General features: G+C 34.9%; 1 protein-coding gene across 8 annotated transcripts in view; it reads left to right on the top strand.

Moving 5' to 3' along the window:
• PTPRK (protein tyrosine phosphatase receptor type K) overlaps positions 1 to 17884 on the top strand; it is a 484094-nt gene that overhangs the window by 261539 nt on the left and 204671 nt on the right. For all 8 annotated transcript variants that reach the window (XM_070733486.1, XM_070733484.1, XM_070733481.1 and 5 more), the window contains 2 exons: positions 2220 to 2394; positions 15888 to 16181. In XM_070733486.1, the coding sequence (XP_070589587.1) occupies positions 2220 to 2394; positions 15888 to 16181 (469 nt within the window). The remainder of the gene's footprint in view (positions 1 to 2219; positions 2395 to 15887; positions 16182 to 17884) is intronic.

Here is a 17884-nt window from a genome sequence, read left to right as displayed (position 1 = left end):
TGGCATGATAACATTGCTTTCCAAGTTGCCTTGCAGTAGTTGTCAGTGAAGAATAAAGAAAACCCACAAGCTAGTGACAAGCCATTATGTGTGTTATCATGTAAGACAAGACTAGGAAACCTGCAGACTGTTGAAGGTTGACAGCAAAATGATTTCATTATGGTAGTGCAATTTCATCACATTTGGGGAGTTTGAGTGGGTTTGAAAAGTGGAAATAGAATTGATTTGCCTACCAGAAGCCAACCACACAAATACATTCAAACCATAGCACTCTCCACCCACCTTCCATCATAAACATCCATGAAGGGACGGACTGAAATATTATCTTGCCATTAGATGGATTACTGCAGCCCCACTGGAAATCTTACAAGAATTTGCTATTATTGCAATTCAATTTCTGGTAGCATTAACAAGCTAAACACATCTTCATAGACAGTAGAGACAACAAAGATGACAAACATTAAAGTATCAGTGAATAGACTAGTTATTCAAAGTCTTTCCAGATAAGGAGAAGATAGGGGATTGCCAGCTGTGCTTTGGGTGGCTATTCTCCATGAGGAGACAGTGGTGTCCCATAGGTTTTAGTGCTAGGAGAAAAAATAATCATCAAGCTCATAATTGCAGCAGAGCTTTTAAAAGGACATTAATCTCCTTCTAGTCATTTTCAGGAATTAGGGCTATTAAAATCTTCAGTATAACAAGTTTGAAAAGCCACCTGTTGAGTCTCACTTTATTTTTGAAGATAATGAAACTGTAAGTTTAAGAATTTTAAGAATTTGAAATAAATGGCAAAATGCTAAATGAATTTTTGAATCAAGAAAGATGTAAGTGAATCAAAGACCAGACAAATTTGGGATATTGAAACTTTTAGTATAAGATTTTGGAGCTACCTAATTGAAATAAACAGTTTTTTGGTTAAGAACAAGAACCTTTGTGTTTTCTGTAACAGAGATTAGAGATTTTATGGTTTAAATTGGACATTGGAGGGGACTAAAGATTGCAAGCAAAATGAAAAACAGAATTACTCTTTTTTTTTTTTTGGCCCAAGATTAAGACTAAATGCTTGAGGTTTTCAAAGAATGGAGCCAGAAATTAATAGTCCCATTATGAAATTTTAACAACTCTTTACAAATTTATAAGAAGCGGCATGTATTTGTAAACTTATAGAGGGAGAACAACTCCCAAATTTGTTTATGCTTGTGATAATTATTGGAAGTTACTTCTATTTATATTTCCTTTCTTTTTCCTTTATTTCACCTTTTCATTCTTTTTTATTTGCACTTTTTGCACTTCTTTCTTTTAACTTTACTTTCTGTGTTGTGTCAGATTGCATTAATATAATATATAGATATAAAGATATAATTTGGATAATTATAGCCCAAATGATTTGATATTGCTGCCCAAATCTTGAAATTTCAGAAAGAAACACCGATATCTTTTTAGACTTGATAAACATGAACGTTAAATTACTATTCATTTTTGTTTTATTGTTACAATAACTTCAATATTGACCAATGAAAGATTTTCATTTAATTTGGGGCTAAGCATAGATGCTATCAAGAAGGGCAAATGCCATGATTCTCAAAACATAACACCTAATACCGGAGGTTTTCAAAACTATAAAGCACAGAACGCTGATCCACATAAAGGAAACAATTCAGAACTGAATATTTCAGAACTGAACAATTCAGAACTGAATATTTCAGAACCCCATGTCTTCAAGCAGTATTTTCTGGCCTTTCAGAGGAGATTCTTTGGTATTCTGGCTGATGTGCTGTTTGCTGAATGCGCCAAGACTAATGTCCATTCTGCAACAACCCAATTTTCTTTCTTACGGTAATTTTATTGTTCTTAAAAAAAGCATTATGTCAGTCTTACTAGGTGACATTGTGCACAAAACCTCTGTCAAATTGTGAAATTCGAACTTCTGAACAGGGGAGAAGTATATTAACTGATTATTTGCAACAGCACACTCACAATCACTATTCTTTTGTATTTGATGCTTATCACCCTTAATCAGAAAAGCCATATTTTAAAATAGCATAGGTAAACAAATGTAATAGAAGTTCAGAAAAAGTTTTTCAAACGTTTTGTAGCTATATTTTAATGAATGGAATTAACTACACATTTTTCTTTCAGTATTTTAACTGTTCCAAGCATACACAATGTCCATATCATTTTTAACAGCGTTTTTAATGCTTACGCTTTATTGTTTTCAGAGACGCAATGGAGAAGATATTCCAGTGGCCCAAACAAAAAACATAAATCACAGACGTTTTGCTGCTACCTTTAAACTTCAGGAAGTAACAAAAACAGATCAGGATTTATATCGTTGTGTTACTCAGTCTGAGAGAGGATCTGGAGTTTCTAATTTTGCTCAACTTATTGTTCGAGGTAAGAGTTTCTTAGATTTCTCAGTCCTGATCCCTTTATATTTTACCATTAATTTATTTGATTGGTATTCCATCAGAAACTCAAAGCAACCCCTCTCACTTTTCTCCACAAACAATCCTCCAAAAATAGGTTGGGCTAAGACAGAGCAATGTATCCAAAGACAACCAATAAGCTTCCATAGAGAGGGTGGATTACTAAATCATGCTATTATAAACCTCACAGTTGTATAGATGATTTTTACATTGGGTTGTAGATAAAAATTAACATAATGCAATTGCTTGATGTATCCTTTATTTTAAATTCTATATCTAAAATCCTTGGAGTATGAGTTCATAGCTGCAGGATGTAAAGTGTTGTGCTTACTATATTATTTCAAAAGCAATACCCAATGAAAATGTTTTTTTCTTGTTTGTTTTGTTAACCATCAAATAAGCCTCATTAGTCAAAAACATACCCGGGGAGAAAGCTTCTCCAGTGTTAAAACTGCTGAAAATTAAGTACAGTGACAAGACCTATATCTTAATGGCACTTTAACGCCAATGTCGTATTCTATGGACACAAAAGATGGTAATTTTAAAGGAAATTTTTGGGCCAGTGATATGAATTGCCTTTAATAAAAGCTGGCATAGTGTTGCCCACAGTAAAAAATGACCGGGGGTAAGAGTTTATTAGTGCATTCCTTTCTAAACCCAAAGTGACAGGGCATGCTTAAGGACTTTCTGTTGCTATTTGGAACAAACAAAATTTTCAGTGCTGAATTCTCATACTGACGAATCTTGATCTATGTGATCCCTCAACGGTAGGGGGGGAAAACATGATACAATGAAATGCAATTTATTTTGTCATGTCTTGAGTATTGCTTCTATATCATTTTGACTAATGAGACTATCTTCAACTTGTAAAAGACAAATCTTGACACTTCGAGGCTTTAATGAATGTGAGATGAATAAGACCGGCTGTTGATAAACTAGATTAAAATTGGCTCAGTCCTATCACCAGAAATATATGGTCAGAACATGTACTTTAACATATAATATTGGTAAGCCAGAAGAAAGACAGAAAATGTACAGGGTAAAATGTTAGAATAAAAAGACACAATTGAAAGAAAAGTTAGTTTATATATATATTTACATTGATAACCGAGAAATCATATTTGTCAGGAAACAAAGGTGGCATACTTACATGTAGGTATGATGCTTACAATTGCCCATCCCAATAGTACTTCTAAGAAGTGAAGTCCATCAGAAAATGGTGGAGTAAAAGCCAAATCTTAGCTTCATGAACAACAGTACACATCAAATTATGTCCTTTTTATTGTCTTAAGAAAGTTGCCAAATGCTGTAGGAAATTGCATCTTCCCAGTTGAATTGATTGATTGAATTTTTAGCCTGCTATACCTCCTGAAACTCAATAGAGCTTACAAGATATCTCCATTAATTTCAACCTTACACTTTTAGGGATAGGCTACTGTTGAAGTAGGATAAGCTTAAGAAAGAGAGAGACTGCTCCACAGTCATTCAATGAGCCCCATGGTTGATGGTGGCCTGGAACCTGGGCCTTCCCCTTCATAGTCCAGAGATTAATCACTACTGCATGCTGGGTCTCTCTGATACATTTCCTTTTGAGCATTGATGAACTGGTACCAGGCACCATCTTTTCCTCAAGAGAATTTTTTTTAATTAATAAAACATGTTTATAAAAGGTCTCCTAATATTTCTTTGCTTATGTCCATATTTTTATTTTTCCATAGTTTCATATGAAAATTACATATTACATTTTAAGCACTATTTTTATAAAACGAATTTTAAATAAAATCAGTGTGTATTTTAATTTTAAAAATTTTAAGGATTAATTTTAAAATATATATATAGGTTTTATTTAAAAAATTAATCCTACAGTTTTTAGTAACAGATGTTGATGATTTGGAAAAGCATGGAAATGATGAGGAATAGAGGCAGTATTATTTCTATCAATTCTAACGTTCGTGAAATGTTATCCAATATTATTCCGTATGAGTAATTCAAATTATTTACATTTGCTAAGTTTGTAAAAGGACAAAAATATAACATTGAATTTGTGTTTTATTTATTTACTTAAGGAGATGTTTTTCTTTAAGTGTTCATGTTCTTTATCTGTCACTGTCATTGTTTAGTCAAGTATCAGAAGATAGACTCTAGGAACAATTATGTATATCTAATTCAGATCTATGAGTCTGGGTCTAATTTCTCTATTTTGATATTCACAATGCATCATAGTAAACACATTTCTAAATTAATCAAAAGATGGATGGTTTCCTTCCAAATGCTCTGCGATAGTAGCAGATAAACTAGCAATTATTCACAGCAGTGGCAGAAACATCTGGGACAGATATTAATAATAAAACTATTTCTACTCTGTCTTATTGTTTGTTCACAAAAATAATTCCCAAGTGGAGAGATTACTTTAAAAAATTCTAACAAATCAAGAATTGATTATCTGTGGATCAGTTTCTTGTCTTTTCTGGAGTTAAAAAGAGTTTGGATCCTGATATTCTTCACATTTAATCAACTGCAGAAATAGTTTGTCATCCACAGTGATCTAATGATAGACATATTTTTGAGTTCATCGTCCCAGATATTATTTTAACATCTAAAATAGATATGTCCTTATTAAAGGTTTTCATGTAAAGTTGGGGTTTTTTTTAGATAAAATGGCACACTGGCTGTATTAATACTCTGCTCAGATTGTATATATTGGGCAGGAAAATATTCTATGTTTATTAGGAGTTTTAAAACAGAAATTCTGGATTCATGTCAAAATAGGATTCAGCTCTTAATTAGCCCTTCAAAGACTTTTCTTTTGTTAATATTGTATAAAAAGGAATCCTTGGGCAGAAATATAGAATCGGAATATTCTGTTCTAATGAGTTCAGAAGGGAGATTTTCATAATATTTGATTCTTGTCTGCCATTCACTGATTAGTATAAGAGAAAAACCTACCAAGTCTAACGTCTCTCAAGGGTTCTGCTGGATTGCTGAGAAGAGATTGGATAACTACTGGTAGATTGGTTGCCCAATGCTTGGTAACAGCAGAAAGAAGAACCCATTTGGAATTCAGCCTAGATATGAAGAAAATGCAAGATGTCAGGGAAGCCATATATTAAAGAGAATTTGAATTGGAAACAGAATTCCAATCTGCCACTGGGGCATTTTGATCATTTTGATTTATTAAATTTTTATAGCTGTATTCAGATGAAACTGAATTACTATACTTAATCTTGAATGGTTTATTGTCAGTGGAGATTTTGAAACAGACTTTATTTGAATGATGAACTAGGGGTTAATAATAAGTTCCATTTTTGGTGCACAGGGTGAATACATATTAAATATATTAATTTAAATGTCTAAGGGTATTCTGTTTAATTTGAAGTATTCCTAAAATAATACTGCATGTTTATGCACACAGAGTATTTGCAATTTTCCAAGTTGTGGACATATCTGAGACTAATCCAAAACAAACACCAGTAACATTTATATTTAAAGAAGAGAAGCAAATAAATAAATAGATTTGAGTTCTCTAAAGCAATTGCATTTTTATCATCTCCCTTTATGAATTCCCAAAGATGGGATTTCCAAGTTCTGAGTGTAGCTCTAAAAAAAAATCAATTACTATTAGAGTGGCACTCTAGGTTAGAGGCATGATTGGGTTCACACCTGGTTTTGCAGCAGGGAGATGATACTTTGCTGCAAATCAGGCATGATGCAAAAGATGGATGAGATGGAGTTCAAGGAGCAGTAATGTGAAGGTCCAGCACTATCATTCCAAGCTGTCTCAGAAACATGATGGATGACTTGGTGGAGAGAAGGAAGACTTTATGATAAAAGATTCATCTCCAGATTCAGAGCCTTGCAGTGACACCTGGCTGGTGTTCCAGCAACACATTAATTCTTGATTATTGTATCTAAATTACTACACTTAAGAAAGAAAACCAGGATGTTCAATTAAGGAACCATTATTTCTGCATCTCAAACATTTCTGCTCATTGTAAATGTAATTATCTCATTTATGCACAGTACTTGTTGATGTGATCTTATAAGCTTATGTTAATACGGTGAGTAATTTGCTACCTATCCAAATTGGCTGTGTGTGCTTCCTGGACATTCTCATGAAACATGATAAATGATCTCACCCAGCATGTATAAGTGAAAATGAAATGGATAATTGGGTATTATATCTTAAATGTGGCTCATATCATTTTTTGCAGATATAATTATTTTTTTCCTCCTAGGATGAAATAAGGTGATTTGTGATATATTGGTAACCTTCAGTCCTCTGGGCACTTGTTCTGTTTGAGAACAATTTTGAAAGAGATGTCACAAGGCTCAGCCAGTACAGATCTTTTAAGGATATTGAAAGAATTTGGTTCTTTAATCATTCACGGGAAATGACTAATCACGACCCTGTTAATGTTACCTATAAAATAGCACATTGATGGGCTATTTGAGGTTCAGTTTCTAGGTTCAGTTTCAGCTGCTCAGTTATTTATTATACCCAGAGGTCTGGCACAAAGATCTTGTTAGCTGGTAAAATATTGGCACTGGTCAGTGCAATATAATGCAAAATAATCCTGATTTCAGAGGCTGGGTTTGGAATAGTGGCCAGTTAGGGTGAACACAAATTACAATGTCCAATCATTTACAGTACTATATTCAGCTGGTATTCAACTCATGATTAATATACTATTGTATATTGTCTACACCCTAAAATAAAGGATAGTGTCTTATTAGTGGTGGGCTACGAGCCAGAACGCTAAATTGCACTTACCACCGCAGCTCATAGGTTCTTGCAGGACCGGTGCGATTTTGCTGCTGCAGCTATGGAGGAAGCAAAATTGTGCATGGAGCTGCAGGTGCACCCGTGTTTCAGCATGCGCAGAAGCAAAAAACCCTAGCTGAAACATGGGCACATCTGCGGTTCCATGTGCGATTTTGCTTCCTCCATAGGTGCAGCAGCAAAATCATGTTGGTCCCACAAGAACTTATGAGCCGCCGCGGCGAGCGCAATTTAGCATTCCGGCTCATAGCCCAGTGCTGTGTCTTATGTTTCATGAGAGAGAGTGAGACAGACAGACAGACAGACAGACAGACAGACAGACACACACACACACACACACACACACACAGAGCACTGAAGAGCTGAAGAGCTAAATTTATATTAGCTCTAGTTCCAAAAAAAGAAAAAGGATTCGTTTATTTTAATTGGTGTTTCTATTGTTTGATATCTATCTCTGTGTGGGGGATAGAAACTTTAAGCATTCAACTCCTTTGAATTATGAGAGTTTTTAGAATGTAAAATGCTTGGCATCGGGGAAAAAAAATCCATTTATGCTGACAATAGAAACAAAGTCTAACAACAAAATAAAACATTTGCACCAATTTTTGTAATTAAAAGTAATCTATATTTCTGGATCTAAAGCAGTTCTGCAATTGTAATGAAGTAAAATTCCTTGTACTAGTTTAAGAAGATAGTAGAGCAAAATTCTGCTTGTGCTTTATAGGCATATTGCAATATTACTGAATACTTTCCTAATTGGAAAGTAATTACATTGGGCAGATGCTTCTATGCAAATAACCTTCACTTGGGCCATGAAAAGTGGAGAGGCAGAGGCAGAGCTGTAACATTGCTGTCTCTTTTTTTTAATGGTAGTAGTCTTTCCTGCTCCTTTTTGTTCGTATGCTTGTTGATATGAATAGGTGCTTTACCCAGTTTATTTGTATATTATTAATTCTATAATAATAATAACAACAACAACAACAACAACAACAACAACAGAGTTGGAAGGGACCTTGGAATCTTCTAGTTCAACCCCCTGCTTAGACAGGAAACCCTCCATTACTTCAGACAGATGGTTATCCAACATCTTAAAAACTTCCAGTGTTGGAGCATTCATAACTTCACAATAACACTCACAATAACTATTGCTATTCCTTTGCTAGGTGGAAGTGGCTTCAGTAGACAGAATACGTAAATGATATCCTCTTCACCATGATCTGTGGCATAGTTCCCTCTAAGCTGAGCAGTGAGCAATGGCTCACTTAAAAATCATCAACTCAGAGTTTTTCAAACCTGCCCAGAAGCTGAGAGGGAAAGAGTGAGAGGGAAAGAGTGCCGCCCAGTCCCGAAGGGACTGCCGCTCAGACACTATACTTTTCCGCCCCCCGCCCCCCCCCCCCCCCCAAAAAATTAGAGGGAACACTGATCTGTGGTGGATAATTCATTTTTGTTGGTTTTGGAAAACAGCCATTTTCCGCAACATAGTATCATCAAAGTATTTTGAGCTACAACTCCCTTTCTCCAGCCAAAGCTGTCATATTTATAGCGAAAATTGGATGGAGGTTCTCTAATGGGCTTTTAGAAATGATTTATGCTTCTATACATGTTTTATTTTTTTCATCAATAATGTTATTAATAATTATATTAAACCTATAAAATTATCAATGAAACCTAAGAAAAGAATATACACACACACAAACAAACACACACACACACACACACACACACACACACTGTAGACAAAAGAAAGAAAAATTCCCCCCATCAAAGATAATAAGAAAAAGCATTTGCCTCCTTCATCCTCAGCAGGCATATTCAACAGTAACAATTTACTGCTGTCTTTTAAATTATAACCAGATAAATCTTCCATTTCATACCTCACTTCATTTTCTATAAACTCATCTCTGTATCTTCAGCTCTCCTTATTGATCCTCAAAGATCCAGTGAAAAGTTAACAAAAATGCCCAACAACCTAATCCCTCTTTCCATTTAGTGCAAATCCCCTCATTCCTCTCTTAACAATTACACATTACATAAAAATAATAATGAAAACTATTAAACACTACTAGAAATAATTCCTTACTCATATAGCCAAATTACAAACTGAACTATTCCACCTTTGAACATTTCCAAACAAGAAATGGTTAATAGATAACCATTAAACATCACCAAAGTTAGCAACTCATTATTTAAGCACAGGTAAATAAACCAGTTCCCTGATTTTCTCATCCCGCCCCTTCCTCCCAATTGTCCTTAAATCTCATAAACTTTAATTCCTCTTTCCTCTTGAAGTTCTTACCATTTTTAGTCAAGTCCATTTATATTTTCTATCAGGAGTGGGTTCCACTTACCTTTGCCACCGGTTTGCATCACAATGTTTTCCACAAGCGAGAGCATCCCCTCGTGCAATTACACTTCCGGGCAATGTTCAGAAAGTGGATTCAGCCCGAAACACAGCTGAAGAGCTGATCAGCTGTGCTTCGGGCGAAGAAATAAAGGTCAATATTAACCTGGTAACTGGTGGGATGGCTTTTTTCAAAGCAGTGAATGAGGAGAACCCATCCAAAACCAGGAAAATTTGGCAAAAATGCACCCAAAGAAAATGGTGGTGGAGGAACTCACCCTTCCTTTCACTAGAATTCCTAATAAATATCTTATATTTCAATTTAAATGAGTTTACTTTTTATTTATGTGTCTTTTTTGGTTTTGAAATGATCATCCATTTCCACTTGCAGATACAGGATTTCCATCTTTTTTTGAAAGTTATATTTTTAAGTTCACCTTAAAATCTATTTTGGTTATCTTCAAAGGAGTTTGATCATCTTCAATGAAAACTTCTACTTCCAGTTAAGACATACATACAGAGTAAAATTTTCCTTTAAAGTAGCCATCATGTGCTTTAGTACTCGATCTTCAAAGTCTTATTTTACATTGAAATGAAAAGAATACGTATTTTTCTCAAATGAGAAGATCAATTTGTAAGTCTAAAGTTGCTCCTTTGCGATATATTGCAAAAGTTACAAAATAAATAAACGAATTAATAAATATCTTACAAAACTGAACATCTAGGATCCTTTCTTTTAAATCAGGGATCTCTAAACTTGTCAACTTTAAAACTTGTGGAATTCTCCAGCCAGCTAATTCTGGGAGTTGAAGTCCACAAGTCTTAAAGTTGCCAAATTTGAAGACCTCTGTTTTAAATGGACCAAAATGAGACTCACCCAACAATTTATAGGCTTGTAATCTGAAGACTCTTCAATCTTAATAGAAGCAGTTGAAAAACTTAACTCCAAAATAATTTAAAAGATACGATTTAGCCTTGAGTCCATTTGCAGCACAGGATATGATGAAATTCACAACTCCCATCTAATAATAAGTGCCTATAAAAACAACAGTTTGTGCTGCCTATTCCCAAAAATTAGGTGGCCAAAGAAATTTTTTGTCAATCTTGATTTCACATCCAGCTTCTTTTTGGGATAAAATGCCCATGCAATCTGCATAGAGAGGAGAAAATGAAAGTGCTAGCTTGCCCCACCTCACTGGAAGTCCATCCATAAAGATTATATGTGAGATTAATAAACTCTATAAAGAGTTTAGGAAATAGTTAAGGCCAAGGCATGGGTTACTTGTCCACTAACAGATCATAGCAAATGCACTATAACTCATGCCAATTTTTGTGAAAGTTGAATGGACGCTAAACTCAAAAGTCAATATTGCATTTGTTTTGCACTGACCTATTAAAAGCATCAAGGTACATTAGTGTCCGAATTCCTGTTGACCAAGCTTTGTCTTCTTTTCTAAGCTTGTCAATTTTTACTCAAATATCAACAAGTTAACCTACCACAACATTTCTTTCTAAACCATATTGATGGTCTTGATCACTAGTTTGATTTGTAATACATTCATATCCCTCCTTGCTTTCATTTCATCAAATATAATTTCAGAAATTAATATGGAATTTTTAATTATACCACCAGTCCCTGAATAACAAAGTAAAAGTTGAGGTTGAGCTTATCTTATTGTTCAAACCTATCCTTAAGTTGCTATGTAGCCATCTGAAAAAAAAAATGCAACATAAAACTAATTTTGGGCCACCTGTATTTTAGCCCCTAATCTTGATGTAAAATGTTTACAGATTACTTGCAACATATAAGTAAACTCTGTAACACCAAAATGGCAATCAGGGAATATTTTATCACTCTCGTTGTAGAATAAGGAATGAGATTCATTAAGACAAAAGTTAATTAGGTAACCAAAAATGTATACGTTGGGACTCCATGTCATTTAGTATAGTTTGGGAAGCAGCACCATTCCTCTGGCTCTGACAGTATATTCTGTTATGAGGAATATTAATGATGCTGCAAAACAATTGCTATTTAATTTGATAACCAGTTAAAAAATAATGTATAATTTATGAGTACATGAAGGGATTTTATCATCCATCCCTTTATAACGTCTTCAAGAGGCTGAAAATAAATGTATGTACAAGTATGTATATACTTTGCTCTCAGCCTAAGGGAAAAAATCTGCATGCAGCGATATGTTAGCTTTTCTAATTCATAGGGTTTTTTAAATAAGATTCAATATTATCATTTTTAAAGATCAATATTACCATTTTTAAAAGCCCAACTTCTAAACTGTATATACTCTTCTAAAAGCTTGGAAAATGGAGCAAATTTAAATGGCCATGGGAAATGAGAGCATGTTACTCTCAGGAATCGTATGAAAATCTTGGTTTTTGAAACATGAGTTTATATTATGATAACAACTATATTAAGCTTTCTCTTAAATAAACTCTGGGATCCGAGGGAAAGAAACAGGTTTTTATTCTTCCCATTTTTCTGCTTTTCTGGAATTTCAGTCTACTGTTTCAATTTTAATAGGAAATTCTGATTGATCATAGTAACCAGTTTATTGCTATTCTTCCTCATATGTGTAATCAATTCTTACACCCCCCCTAGATTGTTTCTCTTCCTTTTGTTGTTGTTTTTAAATTGATGAAATTAATAGTCAGTGAAAAATTACCTGTTCTATGAAGAAAAAAAACCAATTATTTGAAAGCCAAAAAACACTGCGGAAAGAGGATGATTCAAGGGGGAGACTGTCTCTCTGCCTCACTCTATTCCTCTTTCACATACAAACAGGCAAATCCTAAAATCCTTGACCACCTTCAAATAAAGGCAGACTTAAGGGCTCTGCTTCTGTCCACGTGAAGCTTTCTGAAATCATTTTATTTGAAAAACAGCAATTTCTGTTATCAAATAAAATAAGAATGAAAAAGGCACCATAATATGCACATGCAGTCCAATTTCTTCAATATTCTTTCAAGGGAATAAACCAACCAACCTTCCTTCCTTCCTTGCCTCCTACCTACCTACCTACAAGAATTTATGGCTCCTTTTTCCACTATCACTATTTTAAGAGGAAAATATATTTTGAGAGACAATGATTGGCCCAGATGTATTAAATAAGCCGAAGGAGGACTACAACTTGAACTACAATTTGGGTCTCTTGACTCCAACATCTTAACCTCAATACACATAATGCTCTTAGCAATCAGAAATGGTCAGCATCAATTAATTAATCAAGGGACCCCAGTAATGTTTATTCCCTAGGCAAAGTTTATTCTTCATCTGGTTCTATTGGCCACACCCCTTACTAACTTGTTTGACCCAAACATTAGATTTTTAATAATATGCATTTAATAATTGTTCTCATATTACTAATAAACCAGAACACCAAGCCCAAAGCAAAATTAAAGAATCCATGTATTTCATTGCAAGAAAGTCTTCATCTACTTGCAATGAGTTTCTTACAAAATGACACAGGGTTTTTTCCATCGAAGAAAAACTCTTTTCATTCTTCCTAATTTAAATAAGATTTAGAAGACTCCAATTTCAATTCAGTGTAATAAATTATGCCAAATATATTAACATTCCACTCTGAAGCTTTTAGATATTTTGAAGTATTTGATAGAAATGAAATTACATTTCTTGAAAAATTGTTATTGGAAAGGGGATTTAAGTATTAAGTTCATTTGCATAATTAATTGTGTATATTCCTGAGCAGTAAATAGCATTAATGGATAGAAATTTTTCTCTTAACAAATCCACCTAACAAATATGGAATGTTATTTCTGTTTTGTTTGATCTCATTATAGAAGGGTTAACACAGAATATTCTGAATAGCTAAAATATTTATCCTAATATAAAAACAAAGCATCATGTAATTAATTTGTTTGCAGATGACATACTCATATTTCTTCAGTGTGGAGATATAATTTAGCTGCAGGTTTAGCAGGTTCAACTCGTCCTAGACATTGGGGTGATTTTTATGCTTATCTTTTATCAGATAAGCAGTTTATTATCCTTCATAAAATGCTAGATGTTACAGGGGGATTAATATACCCTGACAAAAAGTACAGTATTGCTAATTTGTTTGTCATCTATAGCTATAATACTATTCCTCAATGGTACTGAAATTCTCATCATAATCCTTACTTGAACAAGAGCAATTTTTGAACCAAGATATTTGGATACAGAATGTATCCAAAATCTGGGAACCAAATGGTGTAAAATTTGAAAACATTGGGAATCTTTGCTTCAATGCTATTGGCTGCTGGGCTGCTGATCTTCATTTTCATTGTGGTCACGGGATCTTCATTTTCAGTATCTTGTGACAGTTTCCAGCGAGTCTCACAAATCTTTTGTGTCCTTTCCAATCTAGCAGCAGTCACTTATCTGTCTGCTGGAAATGGAAAGGAAGGGAAAGAGAGAGGAAAAGGAAAATAGGGAGGAAGGAAGGGGTAGATGGGAAAGAAGAAACAGGAAGGGATTTGCTTTATCCCATTTCTTCATCTTTGGCAATCTCTCAACAACTCAGTCCTTAATAACTTATTTATCTTTGTTCCATAATTCCTTTGGTTTTCTGTCAATGAGGTTCAGGTCTTTAAAGTGATCCCTGAAACTGTCCTTGAAAATGATGGGTATATATCATATAAGATCATATCATAGAAACTGGTTGGCTTTCCTTTTCTTTAGCTTAACTTGGAACTTCACATGAACATTTCATGATCAGTTCCACAGTGAGTATATAGACATGCTATAATCAAGTTATTTCCCCTTCTTTTAGCAATAATGTAGTCAATTTGATTTCTATGTGTTCCATTTGATGTCACTCATGTATAGAGGTGTTGTTTTGATGTTTGATGATAATGTTATCTAATGTAGCGCCAAAAAAACCACACTTCCCAGGTCTTATGGGATAATATTTTATTTATTTATTTATTTATTTGATTTTTATGCCGCCCTTCTCTTTAGACTCAGGGCGGCTTACAACATGTTAGCAATTACTTAACTACCATGTTTTATGGAGTATAAGATGCACATATTTATTCCCTAAAAGAGGCTGAAAATTTGGGTGCGTCTTATATTCTGAATGTAGCTTTTTTGAAGCTTTTCCCCCCCAGCCCTAATGAGATGCTAACAATCTTTACAGCTCTTACCTTCCTGGCTTTTTCATAGTTATTCTCTCCAAATAATGTTTTTCCAGCCCTAAGTCTTTGCAGTCTTTTTTTTCCATTGTTCTATTTGCTCCAAAAAAGTTTCTTTCCAGCCCTAATGAGATGCTACCAATCTTCCCAGCTCTTACTGGCTTGCAGCTCTTTCATTGTTATTGTCTCCAAAGAATGTTCTTCCAGCCCTAAGTCTTTGCAGTCTTTTTTCTTTCATTGCTCTACTTGGGCAAGGGTCCTCCTAATCATGTGCCAATTGTAAACAAGTAAAATAACTTATTCACAACAGTAGTAGAAAATTGACATTGAAATCATACAGGATGTTAGAGATAATATGCTCGGTATTAAAAATCTAGACCCATACACGTCTTGTAATTGTCTTTATTAACACTATATAGTGTAAATATATACATAGCCAGTCAGCTATGAAACTTTGAAGAATTTAATCTACAGGAAAAAGAAAGCATCTAATTTGATGCTTTACTCTGACGGTAGATTTTACAAGACAGCATTTGAACTCCTTTTTTAATATTGTAGAAAACAACTATTTAATGTTCCATGATATTTTCACATGAAATAAAGCAGCTACCTAATGTTCCATGACATTCTCTTTTTTCCAAGAGAAAGAATAGAAATTGTTTGTAATAGTTGTTGTAGGATTTTGCTTAGTTAATTCTTCAGCTTTGGAACTTGCTTTGTTGTGGTCCATCCAAATGAGAAAGCCCTATTTACCTTGACTTCAGCTTTAGGAGTAATTGAATTGGAAAAAATATAATGAAAAATGAAGCGTTTCACTGGGTTCATTACATTTAGGAATGTATGTGTTTCCTTAATTTTTCCATTAATCTCACTTTTTAAAAATATTGCTACTCATTTGAAGGAAACCAGAGATTGTATATTATTTTTGTTTGACTTTTCAGTTTATCTTTGCGCACACGTGCAGATATATCCCCATTATTGACAAAGAATAATGAAGTCCCTTGCTGAGAAGGATGACTTTATAAATCAAATAAATAAATAAATAATATTTCTAAACTAGGTTTAAATATTAATAATGACAGTTATTGTGCAATCTTTATAATCCTGATCTCTGACTTGATTTTTTTTTCTTACTATTTTGCTGTTTTATGATATTTCTCACTCATTTGGCTTTTTTCCTATCTTACAGAACCTCCTAGACCAATAGCTCCCCCACAGTTGCTTGGCGTTGGACCAACCTATCTGCTCATTCAACTGAATGCAAATTCCATTATTGGGGATGGACCTATCATCCTAAAAGAGGTGGAATACCATATGACAACAGGGACCTGGACAGAAACGCATGCTGTCAATGCACCAACGTATAAGCTGTGGCATTTGGACCCAGACACAGAGTATGAGATTCGTGTTCTTCTAACCAGACCTGGAGAAGGTGGCACAGGTCAGCCAGGCCCTCCACTGATTACCCGAACCAAATGTGCAGGTAATGCATTTGTTCCTGTCACTATTCTGTGTTTTTCAATGATAGAATCCTACAATATTATCTTAGAATCAGCTTCCTAATGTGGTAACCAACAAATCAAATGCATACTGAATGTGTGCTGGCTTCTTTCTTTTGATAACACAATAAAAAAGCAGGGACCTAAAGCTGTAGAGGATTAATTCTAAAGAGTTTATAGAATAGCTTTTGCAAATGAGATTTACTTCTAAAGAATTTGTAGAATAGCTTCAGCCAGGCAATAATCCTCAATTTTTTATATAGTATGAAGATACTATTTCTGATATGAGAGAGACAGAGAAACAGAGAGAGACAGAGAGATCTCGTATGTGTCTATCAGATGACTTAAGTTTTGTTGTGAGTGGTCCATGATCAGCTCAGTTAGTCACAGATTCTGAGGAGGATGACCCGGGTCTGTCTTGGTACTCTAGGCCAGTGTTCTTGACAACTGAGTCAAAGAGTGAGAGTGAGGGAGCGTTAGAACCTGCCAAAACGGAGGAACCACCAGAGACTGTAGAAACCCAATGATGATAATGTCTGGCTCAGAGGAGGAGGGGGACATTGGGGATCAGGAGCCCCTATTAGATTCCATGGTCAGAAGGTCATGGAGCAAACGGGAGTATCTTTATGGGCAAAGTTCTAGAAGGTGTGTCTATGAAAGAAAGCCAAGACCAGGGATAAGCAAAGTTAGCTCTTCTATGATTTACGGACTTCAACTTCCAGAATTCTTGAGCCAATCATGCTAGCACAGAAATTCAGGGAGTTGAACTCGACATATCACAGAAGAGCCAACTTTGCCTATCCTGGTCTAGACCGTTATATTTCTTGGAAACCCTTGACCACATCCAGATAGTGTATAAGTGAGGATTTGTGGGTAAGAAGGTGTGGAGATTCAACGTTTGTAATGGTGAAGGTCCTAGATCCGGGGTTTGAGAAATGCTTTGCTGGCAAACTGCTGTTATCCCTTTAGGTTCATTGTGCAGAGATCCATCTGTCAGAGGAAAGCGTGAAGCTTCGTGAGTGTGTGTTTAAAAAGACATTAGAACACTGAAGAATGTCTAATTTGACATTTTTCTATTGACTTTCTTTATGAGTTTCCCATAAGCAATGGCTGTGCTAGTGGGAAGATGACAAGGTGTCAGCGAACCAGCTAGCATCTGAGAAATAAATCCCAATCCACTGCTGTGTAAACACAGAAAGTTCCATTTATTATCAGAGCCATGTCTGGATTCTTGCTGTGAAATATCAACACTGGAATTCACTTCCGTAATTCATTTTCACAGCCCCACACCCACAAGTGTATCACATGTACCAACCCGGGGAAGGGAATGCTGACTTTTTTCCTTGTTCAGTCTATCTAGGGCTTCTACGCAAGGAATGTGCCGTGGTGCCAACCTCTCTCTCTCTCTCTCTCTCTCTCTCACTTCTCCCATATACTTATCGCTGTTACTGTGTCAGGTGGCCTGACACAAGGAGTGTCATCTATCATATCAGTTCCTTTCTGGTTCTCCGTTGACTTTTGGGTGGCTTTTGGAAAACATTGGAAATAAAGATCATCTGCAATATCTGACAGCAGGATCTGTGCTATGTTATTTAAGCAGCAACCAGTTTATCAACTAATGGGCCCTAGAATTCTCTAAATTTGTCCATTTGAGATACTTTTGTTGACAAAGTCTGCCCTTTGTTCG

Source organism: Erythrolamprus reginae, chromosome 1, assembly GCF_031021105.1.
Source record: "Erythrolamprus reginae isolate rEryReg1 chromosome 1, rEryReg1.hap1, whole genome shotgun sequence".
In the NCBI taxonomy this organism is placed as follows: domain Eukaryota; kingdom Metazoa; phylum Chordata; class Lepidosauria; order Squamata; family Dipsadidae; genus Erythrolamprus; species Erythrolamprus reginae.
The sequence above is the reverse complement of the archived record's forward strand: the minus strand, read 5'-3'. Positions and strand labels throughout refer to the sequence as shown.